Below are 14,601 nucleotides of genomic sequence, written 5' to 3' on the forward strand. Positions count from 1 at the left end.
GAATACCTCAAGCGTGTGACGGAAATGTTACGCCCCTTACCATACTGTGATGCCGTGTCCCGGAGCGACGAGACAAAAACATTAAAACCCATTATAAACGAGGCATTTGTTGCATCCAGTGGGGACATAATTACTGATTATAATGACTTATACTGTCTTTTTACGCGTTGCGTTGCGTTGCACCGCGTAAACATAAAACCATGTCTGCATTTGTGATCGGAGAAATGACAAACAACAAGTCCTACTCTACACTGCTCAAAACTCGCATTTGAATCATCAGTGGCAAATCCTTTAAATATGAAAACATACTTACAGTCTGTGAGTCAGAACAGCCGGCATTGTAGTCTACTCTCCCAGGTTCAGGAAACAGTCCTCCATAAAATGCTTTGAACAAACACGAATATTTGATTTGAACTGTTCTGGAACAGTGCTTTAAAAAAACTGATTTTTAGTTGTGTCCTCTTTTGGAAGACCAAGCAAAGTAGTTTCGCTTTCTCAACGAAACCCAGCGTCTCCACGACATGGCGGCGGCAGCTGCAACAATACTACAGCAAGAATAAAAGTTATGCCTTCTTTCTTTGCGTAAACATTTGGACGGCGTTATGCAACTCTCCCCACACAGTGACGTAGACATGTGGGGGCTTGTTTAAACGAGGCATTTTAGGAGGGCGTGGACGAGTCTTAACTTTTATAAAGAATATCTATTTGGGTTTGAGACTTTAATCTTTGCAACTTTAGGGATCATATCTATTCACGAACAGCTTGTAACACTCCAAAGAGAAAGGAAAACTTGAAATCACATCATATGACCCCTTTAAGTATTACAATGAGACTGTTGTATTATAATAATGTACTAATTATAATGACATTTCACAAGATCAAGTTTTCACAACAAGGAATGACTTCACATGTTTGGTTAAATATTGATACATTTAAATGTGTATATATAAAACCTATGAATATTTGGTTTAATTTGGCACTTCTCGTCAATTAAAATGATGTTTTTGTCTACTAAAATTAGATGCAATTTTAGCCATGAAACTCAGGAGCAGCAGAATAATAAAAAATATGTAATTAATATATGCGCTGAGGTTTTTTTTATGTTGCTAGGCAACCAACGTATCAGCTGTCCTGTCAGTTTAAACAAGGATTATAGCGCGAACGCTTTAAAATCTTTGGTTTGCTGTTAAGTCACATTAGCAGAAACTTAAAAAAAAAAATACGGTAACCCTCCATCATTGCAGTCTCTGGACGTTCCCAACAGCTGTAAACTTCCGTCACCACAACGGAAGGTCCGCCTCTCCATTCATTCGATTGGACAATGGAGAAAAAAATGTAATTTCAATTTTTAAAAAGGCGCCACTCACGGCAAAAAAAAAAAAAAAAACGTTCTGTCTGATTGGGCATCTATAGCACGGTAATGAACATGAACTGTATTGTTATTGTGGGCGCTTAAAATTATGTGAATAATTCTAGATACCTTATTATCAGAATTGTTTCGAGTTTTAGAATGCACATTACCTTATTTTCCACCAGTTACGTTTTATAGCACTGCATGTTTGCTGCGTAAATGTTCAGTCTGATTTTTCGCAAAGATCTGAACAAAATCGTCAGGCATGCTGAATAAAAATGCAAGTTTACTCTTTGACAGGAGATGGCGGAACAGCAGAAATATAGCTATTACCATCGTTCCCCGTGTGCACAAAGCATAAATATAAAATATAATTCGCTTTGGTGTTTATCAAACGACACAAAGTATTTAAATACGCCATTTTTTATTCAAACATTTGTTTAAACTTATACATTTTTGCATTTTAATCTGGACTAATACATGACAGGGGCTAATAATCTCTATGACTAATACAAAGAGATAATTCTCAATTATTATAGATAACAATAATGATGATAATAATATTTTATTTGTATTATTATTCTCTATTTTCATTTTCATAACCCATTGACGTTCTGACTTTATTAAAGCATTAATTTCACTCAATTTTGATGCATTACTCTGAAAGCGTTAAACTTTTAATTAGTTAGAAATGGTTCAAAAGATGTTAAAGTCCCCATGAAATCAAAATTAAAGTTTTTTTGGGTGTTAGTATCAATATGTTAGTCTTAAGGTTATCTATAAGGCAGTGTGCTCCAAAACAGTGACAAAATTTGCATTTAGAAGATAGAAGCATTCAAAGCTTACAGTTCGTCACTTCCGCCAAAACGGCTCAACGACTTTTTTTGACGTCACATCGTACTTCAGCTTCTCATCAAACTTTCTGTCCAATCAAATGCTCTCTAGAAGCCGAAGCGCCCGCCCCCTACACTATAAAATAGACGCTGAAGCCGCGGCTGAAATCGGTCACTTGTCCACAGAATTAGTATGTTCTGTACAGTGAATGGCATGTAGTGCACTATATAGGGGACAGGGAACGATTCAAACAGTGTAAATATGCTTTCTGTTGAGGAAAAAACACAGAATGCTATATTTTTTTAGCAATATGGATGAGATTGTGGCTGGCATACTCTGTCAAATGCAGCTTTACGGAGCTCAACGGCTCTAGCTCAAGCTGTGATATAAACGAACGCTATTGGCTATTTTAAAAAAGGGGCGGGGCTGCTTGATATGTCCCGCCCTGACTTCCTGTTTCAGTTAAAATGACGTCAACACATAGAGTAACGCTGCGTGTTTCTAAGCATTTCAGGGGACCTTTAAAAAGCACTTAATACGTAAATATATCTTCATATTAAAATTTCAATATAAATATACTGTAAAACTTTACAACTCTAAAACGAACTATAAAACACATTTGCGTTACTTGAAATAAAATAAACGTTAACTGAAATAAAGTATAAAAACAAGGCAACATTTTTCAATTTCATTTAGTTTATCTTGATGTACTAAAATAACTAAAACTAAAACGGAACTAAAAATGAATACGCACCATATAGCTATTTGAAAACGACAAAAACTAATGAAAATGACAAAAGCAAACAAAAAAATTATTAAAATGAAAATGAAAACGACAGCAGAAAATATAAATATTAAATTTAATTCAAGATATTAACAAACACTATAATAGTATCTCAATGATACTAAAATAACACTGTAATAAGGTGCCAGTGTAGGATGGGTATGTTGCGGGATGGACACAGTTGAAGACGGACAGTTTTTAAAAACAGGAAAAAAATAAAATAATACAAAAATAACAGAATCGCTGAGTTAGAAAAAGGATCACCCCCTCCTAAAAATGACTTGTAAACTCAATCAGGTGAAGCTAATCACCTTCTCAACGGCACACAAAGCCATTTGACTTTCATCAGTGATCAGCTGTGCTCATTTTGATCAGCTCAGCATGAAAAGAGATTTCCTGGAGCATTTCAGTCATTGGTAGTGCAACTGAAGCAAACAATCAACTATGGGCAAGACACTGTCAAAAGATCTCTGACTGGAGCACTTGTCAGGATAGAAGGAGAAATGGATGAGGCAAAATACCGTCAAATTCTTGAGGAAAATCTGTTGCCCTCTGCCCGGGAAGACATGTTGAAAAAAACAGCATATACTGGTTAGATATGTTTTGAAGCATAGCTGCTTTAAACTGGTCATTAGTTGGTCCTGAGCTGGTTTAAGCTGGTCCTGAGCTGGTCCTGAGCAGGAGCTAGTTGCTTAGGACCAGCAATTTTTTTTTCTGCCAATTGTTATATCTTTCACTTGGATGTTATAAGTTGCACTGAGTACGTACAGCTGGATAAAACAAAAACTCCTCCATTTCAGGCTGTGAAGTGATTATTTTAAAGGGGGGTGATTCTTTTCTATACCCACTGTATATTCTTTCTAGGTTTATATACATATAAAACTAAAAAAGGTTTATATATAGTCTACACTACTGTACACTAAAGATGGTTTTAAGTCAGTTATTTCTATCTTTTGCTGTAGTGTGTCAGTAGGATATATCAGTTCACATTTATTTTGCCAATAATTGGAATAATGCACTGAGATTTTTGTTTGCATAAGGAGTCTGACAACAGCCAGTTTTTTTTACCTACGTCTGGTAGCACATCAATAATTACTTACAAATGAGGCTGTCTAAATTCGAAACCAATTTACCAAATCGTAAAATACTTATACGTTGTCATGAGATTATGTTGTATTACGATGCAAATTCACAAGTACACTTAAAATTACATGATATATTTATGAGTAACTCACATTGTGAATGCGATAGACACACTAAAACTCGAACATTACATAGCTAAAGCATTAAAAACTCACAACACTGTAAAAACAACGTTGTCATGAGTATTCATAAGAATTGTTGCAATTTATGAGTATTCATAAGCATGGGTTGGCAATTTCAAATGAATTTGTGTAATCATAGTCATATGAAAATGTACATGAGTAGATCCTGCAAATACTTATGAATGCCATCGTATGAATCGTAAAATGCGGGTCATATGACGCTGCTAAAAAAGAACATTATTTGGTGTATTTGGTGTAATGAAATGTATTTATGTGGTTTAAGGTTAAAAAACACATTATTTTCCACATACTGTACATTATTGTTTCTCCTCTATGCCCTGCCTTTCTGAAATGTGTCGATTTTTACAAAGATCATCGGTCTGAAAAGCGAGGTGTGCTCTGATTGGCCAGCTATCCAATGCGTTGTGATTGGCTGAATACCTCAAGCGTGTGACGGAAATGTTACGCCCCTTACCATACTGTGATGCCGTGTCCCGGAGCGACGAGACAAAAACATTAAAACCCATTATAAACGAGGCATTTGTTGCATCCAGTGGGGACATAATTACTGATTATAATGACTTATACTGTCTTTTTACGCGTTGCGTTGCGTTGCACCGCGTAAACATAAAACCATGTCTGCATTTGTGATCGGAGAAATGACAAACAACAAGTCCTACTCTACACTGCTCAAAACTCGCATTTGAATCATCAGTGGCAAATCCTTTAAATATGAAAACATACTTACAGTCTGTGAGTCAGAACAGCCGGCATTGTAGTCTACTCTCCCAGGTTCAGGAAACAGTCCTCCATAAAATGCTTTGAACAAACACGAATATTTGATTTGAACTGTTCTGGAACAGTGCTTTAAAAAAACTGATTTTTAGTTGTGTCCTCTTTTGGAAGACCAAGCAAAGTAGTTTCGCTTTCTCAACGAAACCCAGCGTCTCCACGACATGGCGGCGGCAGCTGCAACAATACTACAGCAAGAATAAAAGTTATGCCTTCTTTCTTTGCGTAAACATTTGGACGGCGTTATGCAACTCTTCCCACACAGTGACGTAGACATGTGGGGGCGTGTTTAAACGAGGCATTTTAGGAGGGCGTGGACGAGTCTTAACTTTTATAAAGAATATCTATTTGGGTTTGAGACTTTAATCTTTGCAACTTTAGGGATCATATCTATTCACGAACAGCTTGTAACACTCCAAAGAGAAAGGAAAACTTGAAATCACATCATATGACCCCTTTAAGTATTACAATGAGACTGTTGTATTATAATAATGTACTAATTATAATGACATTTCACAAGATCAAGTTTTCACAACAAGGAATGACTTCACATGTTTGGTTAAATATTGATACATTTAAATGTGTATATATAAAACCTATGAATATTTGGTTTAATTTGGCACTTCTCGTCAATTAAAATGATGTTTTTGTCTACTAAAATTAGATGCAATTTTAGCCATGAATAAAACTGATTAAAATGAATACTGCCAAAATTAAAAGAAGAAGACAACTATGACTGTGTAAAAATAGTTACATATTTGGCCAAGAGGGAAGTGACAACAGGTTGTGTTTTTACAACACTGCACCCAACAGGGTCATTTTCACGCAATTTTTAGCAATGTGGCTTCTCTTTATTCCTGTCAACAGATGCAATCCTCAAATTTAGTTGTCATAAAAGTTTAGGATTTAATACCACACAGCGGCGAGCTCTCAAAGTTTGAGCAGCTGTGTTTATTGAAGAGGGTGATTAATTTTGGAGTCATTTGTAATCACTTCCCTTTTGTGTGATTCTGAAGCGAAAAAACAACAGATCACATTAATCACACACCCTAATTAAAAAAACAGCAGGCTTCTAGCTCTGCCTATCTCTCTCTCTTGCACTTACACTATATTTCTATCTCTCTTTATGCTGTCTCTCTCTTTCTCAAGTGTGATGGATTTGTAGGATGTACCCAGTCGTGAACTGCTCTAATTTAGAGCCTATCAATACATCTTATCAGTGGGGGCTCTTTCTCCCTTGTTTCTCCACCTTATTCCTCCTTCTCTTCCTCCATCTTCCACAAACGCAGACTCAACATCTTCTGAAACATGGCTCTCTTTGACTTTGGCTCACTCAATAATGAAACCTCAGTGTGAACATTCCATCCAGAGTCCAGTGGCGAGGCCAGAAATCTACAAGTGAGAAGATGTAGATGGCAGCCTTCGCTCAAATTTCATCTCTTCTTAGACTGTATGATTTGCACATTTTGCACAGCAGAACCTGCAGTGCAGCATTAATAAATCATATGAATTACTGGGTTATTTGCAGTGGTGTTGTGCTTGTTGCCTCTTTGAGTTATGTGGTGTTTGCCTATTTCACTGCATTAGCGACGCAAATTAGCAGCCCATATTAATAGATTACAATGTTCACACTGTCCGCGTAAGCAGCTAGAAGTGGAACTGACAATAGAGTTTCGCTGCCGAATTCATGTGTCATGCTCAATTTGGGGACTTTTAGAAATCAAACTCTCTTAAAACTAATTTTTCACACTTTTTCTAGTTCAATCTGTGCAGTTTCCAACAGTTGAGGTCATAAATTTACATAAACTTTTTAGGATTTTGCATCCTAAATAAATATATTTTTATATATATTTACAAATTCACTTTTTGAATTCCTTGTTAAAATTACAGCTTGGAAATTCTGCACAAAATATTCTGTTCAAAGTGATGTTTACTTTGATTTTTGTTTGTTTTATTCTCACATCACATCTCATATTTATAGTGTTTTCTTCTAGTTCTTCACTGAGACTTTTTGTCCTTGGTAAACTAATCCGCTAATTAAACCTTTATTATGGGCAAAAAATGTTTGATGTAGCAGAAATGACACCACAACTGTGGGAGTTACAAAAAAAATAAAGTGTTTTATGTTTATTTCACTCTTTGTTTTGATCATTATTTAAAAAACTTAATTCATATTTTTAAATGAACTTTGTGACCTTCATATAATAAAAAGAAAACATTGAAATCTGTTAGTTTTAATAAAAATCAACCCATAGGATATAAATGTCCCTTAAGAAACACCAGTCTCTGCGATGCACCATAAACACTATCAGTGGGAAAGCTCACGCTGTATACAGTATGTGTGAAACAGGCCTTGAAGTGCATCTCGTTCTTTGATACCATCATTGTTGTTTGTGTGTTGGATGGCGAGGACCCTGCATGCCAGATCCAGGATTGTGTAATGTATGATTTATATTGCTTCCCTAGCTTGTTAAATTACTGAGCTAGGCAAATGTTTTAAAAAATAGAATATGCCACTACAGATCCAACTCAAGGCTCATCTGTTATTGTTCACCATACAAATGAGAGTTAGTTTGTCATAAAAATGGTTATATCCGTATGTCTCTTGTACTTTTAGTTTCCACATTTGCATAGTGGATTGCCTGCTAACATTTAACGTTCCTGTTTTTTATTTGCAACATTTGCATATTTAACAATTCAAAACAACACTCTGGGTTTTTGCTTCTGCCACTGTGTGATTCTCCTTGTGAAATCCGTGAGCCCTAGCACACATACAATATATTTTTTATGTATTGCAACATTCAGAGTGGAAATACAATGATACCATCATTGTTGTTTGTGTGTTGGATGGCGAGGACCCTGCATGCCAGATCCAGGATTGTGTAATGTATGATTTATATTGCTTCCCTAGCTTGTTAAATTACTGAGCTAGGCAAATGTTTTAAAAAACAGAATATGCCACTACAGATCCAACTCAAGGCTCATCTGTTATTGTTCACCATACAAATGAGAGTTAGTTTGTCATAAAAATGGTTATATCCGTATGTCTCTTGTACTTTTAGTTTCCACATTTGCATAGTGGATTGCCTGCTAACATTTAACGTTCTTGTTTTTTATTTGCAACATTTGCATATTTAACAATTCAAAACAACACTCTGGGTTTTTGCTTCTGCCATTGTGTGATTCTCCTTGTGAAATCCGTGAGCCCTAGCACACATACAATATATTTTTTATGTATTGCAACATTCAGAGTGGAAATACATGTGTGCCTATGTAATTACATGGCAATTGCACAGTAATAACTGTGTAATACCACCATTACAAAAGCGCAATAGAATCAGGGACAACTAAAACAAAGTTGGATATGATACTGATGTCTTTTTACAATGAAGTTCTTCATATAAACCCGCAAACATAGTTTCAACCTACTTTTTGACAGGCTGTTCATAAAAAATCAGTGAGAGACCCAGGATATGCACGTGTCTTAGTACATTGGAAAATCAAAAATCTTAAATTGTTCAGAGCAAGTCTTTTAAGAAGCAGAATACGCCACTAATGATCCAACTCATGGCTCACCTGTTATTGTTCATCATAAATGTGTGACAAAACCATGCATTACCGACCAGTTAGCCTACTTGCACCACACATTACTACAATAGAAATAACATTGATAGCACAGGCCTGTTTAACCGCACAGACTATACAAAACCTTTACTCAATGCACAATAACCATATCACCAATTGTATATAACCATAACCAGTTGTCCAAAGGTTTGAAATAAAATTACACATCTGAAACTATACATTTTATACAACAGAATATGATACAGTGTCTATGTGGGTGGGTCGAACTAGGAGCAGTAAGTGATGCTAGGATGTGTGCGTGTGCGTGAGTGTGTGTGTGTGCGTGTGTGTGTGTGTGTATGTTTGGTATTTTCTGTGACTCTAAGCTACTGCTTAATTCAAATGAGGGCCAATTATTGACTGTTCTGCCTCTATAAAATCCTTTCAATTCATTTGAAGTATAAGAGTCTGCTAGTCTGATGACCTAAAAGTTGAATGTTGCCAACTCTTTAATACACTACATTATACATTAATGCAGTACTCTTTAATACACCCAGGGTGCGATTCACCCATCCCCCCCCCCCTACGGTCTATGCATCCCTGCCTCTGCTGAATTATTTTTATCGCGATACGTGCTTCGAAGTCCCGATCTGAATCAAATGATTTGCGATACACTCTTTGAAGTCCCGATCTGAATCAAATGATCCGTGATACACGAGCCGATTGATGCGCTTCGAAACAGTGAATCATTTTGATTGGAGCGCTTCGAAACAGTGAATCATTTTGCGACGCAATGGTTTAATTGATTCGGAGTTTCAAAAAGCTCCGTTGTGTTCTTTGCTCGCTTTCTCTATATAATTAATTCGTTGTTAGAATAACCGTGGAAATTAAATCATTACAATTAATAGGCCTAACATACAATGTTTTTATTAAACTGTGATCACGTTAAATACAGTTTCCGTCGTATTAAAAACATTTCATAAAAAGTTTTCAAAACATCCCCCCCTCTGGTTTTTTCAGAAATCGCACCCTGAATGGCCAAAAGTATGAGGACACCTGAACGACACCATATTTGCTTTGTTGAGCATTTAATTTCAAAACCAGGGAGTAAATCTGAACTGTTAGGGCTGGGTATGGAGTTCAATCCTTTTTAGGCACCGACCGAATTGCCTCGATACTATCGAGTATCAAAAAATGTATTGTCGTTCTGTACCAAATTTTGATACCTAAGGGGTTAATCTGGTCAACGTCAGTGAGCCAATAAGCATGCAGCATGCTTTATGTGCCAAAATCAAGTGCTGGTGATTGGCTCTGGTGAGGCATCCAGGAAAAACACTAGTTTACGCCGGTTCCGCCCAGAGACGTGGTTCATACGTGAGGCTATAGTGTGTAAGCATCAGACCCCCATAGATATAAGGCTACGTTTACAGTAGTGCGTTTACGTTGTAAAACAGTGTTTTAAAAGGAAAATGATCCTCATCAATACTGGTGTTTTCACTGCGTTTCAGGAAAGATCTCCATCCACACTACACGAACGAAAACGCGTGTTGCGTGACCATTCATGCACAATGTAGCATCATGCTACATAAGACAATTGATAAGATACATACTATGCTTTTATTCAAAACTCACTTTAAACCACCATCGAGTGTTTGTAATAACTTCTGATCACGATCCAATGTGCGTTTCGGCCATATAATGTTGCTGAAATATGTTCTGTGTAGCCTTTTATATTAAGCTAATCACTACACCTGCTTAGCATTTCACATGTAAACACCCTGTATAATTATTAAAATAGACAGAATCTCATGACAATCACATACAAATCATATACTGTTGTAATCGTGTGTTTATTAGCGTCATGTTTCATCCGTGGAAATGTTTTCCTGGGTTTCTTATGTATAGAACTGAATGCGGAAGTGTAATGGATGTTCTCAAAGGAGACAGTGAAGGGATATGAATGCGTAATATGAGTGACAGATGAGCAGGGAATGAGTTTCCTCGGAGTCAGAACAGCAATTGTGGAAGAGAAAACAGACTGAGACAGCGCTGGAAGCAGCTAATGCTCGTCAGTAAATCAGTAGAAAATTAATAGAAATGATGATTGTGTCTAAGCTATGCATTTTAAAACAAAAACGCACTTAGTGTAAACGTAGCCTAAAAGGTGTGGAAACTGAAAACTCTTTGAATTTTATTAAAACAGTTTGCACTGATCTGTTGTGTTGGTTATATTTTGTTCCTTTGTGCTTTTTTGTTCCTTTGTGCAGTGGCTCAGGAGAGCAGTCTTTGAGTCTGTAAAAACGTCAATAAGCTGAAAAAATAAAACACGGATTTCATAAAATTGGTATCGAAAAAAGTATCATTCAGGAACCGGTATCGAAGTCAAGGAAGCCAACGATTCCCAGCCCTAGTTGTAATCCTGTATGCTTTGATTTCATGTGTCCTATATGTGGTACTTACTGGTTTAATTATAACTATTGTTCTGAACCATCATCATCTAAATCATAAATATATAATGAGAAAATTAGGGTTCATTTGATATAAAAATGCTGTGTTTTTTTATTCCCAAAATGTGTATAGTGTGTAGACTTGTTTTAATGCTCTTTGACACTGGTTTATTTGCACCATTTTCAACTTTAACTATTTGAAATGACACTCTGGCTTTTCACTTCTGTCACATTGCCATTCTCCTTGTGGCAACCAATATAAAAATTATTACTTCCATATGTTTTTGTACTTTAATTTTCAAAATTGTATAGTGTATAGACAGTTGTTAAAATGTAATGATCTTAGACACTGTTTTTATTTGCAACTTTAACATTTTGAAGCGACACTCCGGCTTTTTGCTTCTGTCACAGTGTGATTTTCCTTGTGACAACCATGATCCCTAGCACACACTGTAACCTATATCTTTGTAAGTCTGTTTTTTTCTTGTATAGCATTCAGAAAATGGAAATACAACTGCACCGTGTAATTACATGGTAATTACATAGTAATAGAAGACTCCAAAAAGACTTTATTTTAACTTTTTGGAATTAATATACACTCCCAAGCATAGTTCCAGCCAGGTGTTCATAAACATCAGTGAGAGACCCAGGGTATGTATGTGTCTTAGTACAGAGTAAAATGAAAAAAAATATAAAATCTGTTAAAACGTTTGAAAAAAAATTGATTCATAGAAGATGCTTTCTATTATTGCTACTAGTTGCATATGAGGTCAGTGTATAAATCTCACATCTTAGCAAAAGAAATCAACTATTTGCATTGCACACACATCCTTACAATACAAGGCAATCACTTTCTTATTATCGTACCGAAGAGAATTACACTCTATAACATAAATCTCGCCAAAACAGTGCATTTACACAAACTGTTCACATTAATGTCACAAACAGATGAAGATTGGCTTTGTTTCGGGCTAAGAGACCCCTAGAGTCCTTTTCCACCGCACTTTCTTTTTCCTGAGCTAGACAGATGCAACACCACTTCCATTTATAGCAGTATTCCCATGATAACTACATGAACACTACACTACTCTAGAGTACAAAACAAGCAACAGTCTAAATCACTCTAACATTAAATACTGCCATTGCGTTTACTCAGGTTAAACTTTAAATGACCACAAATGAACATAAAAGTAAAACCACCATCGAAGATTCATATCGAGTCGAGCAAACAACAATCTGCATCTCAGTAGCTTCACTGAAATTTCAAATCCTGCACATACAAATGAAAGCAATGGTTCACTCAAACGTGAAAATTCTGTCATTATTTATTCATCCCCATATCGTCCCAACCCTATATGACTTTCTTTCTTCCACTAACCAAAGAAGAAGATATTTTGAGGGCACTTTTGTCCCTCATTGAGTTTCATTGTATGGGCAAATAAAGAAGAAATAAGGTCATACAGATTGGGAACAACATGAAGATATACTTTTCATGTTTATGTGAACCATTTCTTTAAAGACTAGCTACAATCCTCACACCAGCGTGATAAAGACAGGAAAACGTGGGACTTACTTCGTGTATTCTTCATTGTCCATGCCACACCTTGCATCTTTATGTTTCTCCCAGTCTTTCCCGTGTTTGCAGGTAGTCAATAAAATTATATCATCCCCATTATGTATATGATACAAAGCATTTCTGGTTTCAGAACCGATGCCAGTTAGATACCTCTTCCCTTTGAAGACCAGCAAGTATTTCCGTAAGGGAGGGACATTGTTAAGATTCAGATAACCTTTGCTCCCTCCTTTCTGAGGATGGTCTTTTGAAAACAAAGGGATGGACACATCAAAGCGTGGTCTAAAGTTGTCCATGTCGGTGCTGGCCTTGGCCAGCATGGCTTGGCCAATATCGAAGCCTAGTTCCTCCGTATAATCAGGCCACGTTCCAGAGTACAAGTTAAAAATCAGATGGTTCCTCCCTTCGTACCACAGAGGGAGGCTTTGAATTCTGGCTCGGACGTTATGTACATACTGAGAAGACAGCTGGTCCCTGTCTAGAGTGTCTATGCTCAGTACAAACAGACAGGCCTCATTAGGGTCCGTCGTGTAGAACCGCGATTCCTCGATGGCAGCCAGAATCTTCTGGTAGCTTTCCGAGGGCGCTTCACCTTTCTGAGGCGGATACACGTAAATTTTAAACCCCCGTCTGCAGCGCTGGAAATCGAAACAGGTCTCCATGCGACATCGCCGGCTCTTGTAGATGTTCTTCTGGATTTCTCGTCTCTCGCGAGGAGACGTGTGTTGATGAAGAAGCAGGGGTCCATCTTCTTCCTGCTCGGCCTCACCAAGGTAAGTCTGCAGGGGAGGATGCACCCATTCTGGCCAACGGGGCGGCCGAGGTGGGACACCGGCAATCTGTGAGACTCCATAAAGCTGGGCATGGTTCTGGAACTCACCGATTTGTAGGCCACACAGGTAGGCTAGTAAGAGGCTACAGGCCCCCACAGATACCAGCAGGTATCGCTTCTTCGCCTGCATGTGGACAGCGAGAAGCAGGGCAGGAAAAGAAGGAAGAACAGCGGGTCGACTGTAAACCCACGGGATAAGCTCTCATACCAACGTGAGCATTCTGATTTTGCACGGACCACTGTAAGCGCAGAGAGGGTCACGTTAGCTTTACACACCAGAGTGAAAATGACAGAATCTAGCATTGTAACTCCATCTGAATACAGTCTTTATCACTAATAATTTACAATGAGATCACAATTGAAAATCTGGGATTTGAACCTAGAACATTTAAAAACTCAGAAACATATAAATTAAAATGAGAAAGAAATGATTTCAAAAGATGTCAAAAGTAGGCTACTGGATGGATTATTTAGAATATAAGAACTATTATTTTTTAAGCGGTAGGCTAATTATCATTATGAAAACCAGTGTGGAATTAAAATCAGTACGTCTTTCAGGGAGGTCTACTTTCTTAATCTTGTAGCGCCATCAGAGATTCATCTAGCGCTATGTATTTCTGATGTGTTTATGTACACTCTTAAAAATAAAGGTGCTTCACGATGCCATAGAAGAACCTTTTTGTCTAAATGGTTCCATAAAGAACCTTTAACATCTGAAGAACCTTTCTGTTTCACAAAAGGTTCTTTGTGGCGAAAGAAGGTTCTCCAGATTATAAAAAGTTAAGAAAGAGATGGTTCTTTAAAGAACCTTTGACTGAATGTTTCTTTTTGGAACCAAAAAAGGTTCTTCTATGGCATCGCTGTGAAGAACTTTTTGAAGCACCTTTATTTTTAAGAGTGTATAATAAAGTGACAAGTAATGACAGTAGGCTACTTATATTTTGTCAACATTACCGCATGATACAGATCCTTAAGAAAAGTGCTCCGTTGCTATAGTAACCACCTCAGGTGACAGTCTTGGCAACTTTGTCAATTTAACTAATTTCATTTTTGTCGTTACTAAAACTTTTGAAAACGTGAATAAAATGTGTATACACTTAATATATACTTTCAAGTATACATATATAACTGTTCTAAATCTATACATAAATCTTCAGAC

The 14,601-nt window shown here is 36.9% G+C and overlaps 1 protein-coding gene across 1 annotated transcript in view; it reads right to left on the reverse strand.

Annotated features, from left to right (window-relative positions):
- LOC107558762 (exostosin-1) overlaps positions 1–13,648 on the reverse strand; it is a 295,223-nt gene extending 281,575 nt beyond the window's left edge. Inside the window, exon 1 of the mRNA XM_016242435.1 lies at positions 12,611–13,648. Coding sequence (XP_016097921.1) covers positions 12,611–13,572 — 962 coding nt within the window. The 5' untranslated portion in view covers positions 13,573–13,648. The remainder of the gene's footprint in view (positions 1–12,610) is intronic.
- Positions 13,649–14,601: the final 953 nt, after the last annotated feature.

This window comes from Sinocyclocheilus grahami, unplaced genomic scaffold (genome assembly GCF_001515645.1).
Source record: "Sinocyclocheilus grahami isolate Dianchi unplaced genomic scaffold, SAMN03320097.WGS_v1.1 scaffold658.1, whole genome shotgun sequence".
Taxonomy (NCBI): Eukaryota; Metazoa; Chordata; class Actinopteri; order Cypriniformes; family Cyprinidae; genus Sinocyclocheilus; species Sinocyclocheilus grahami.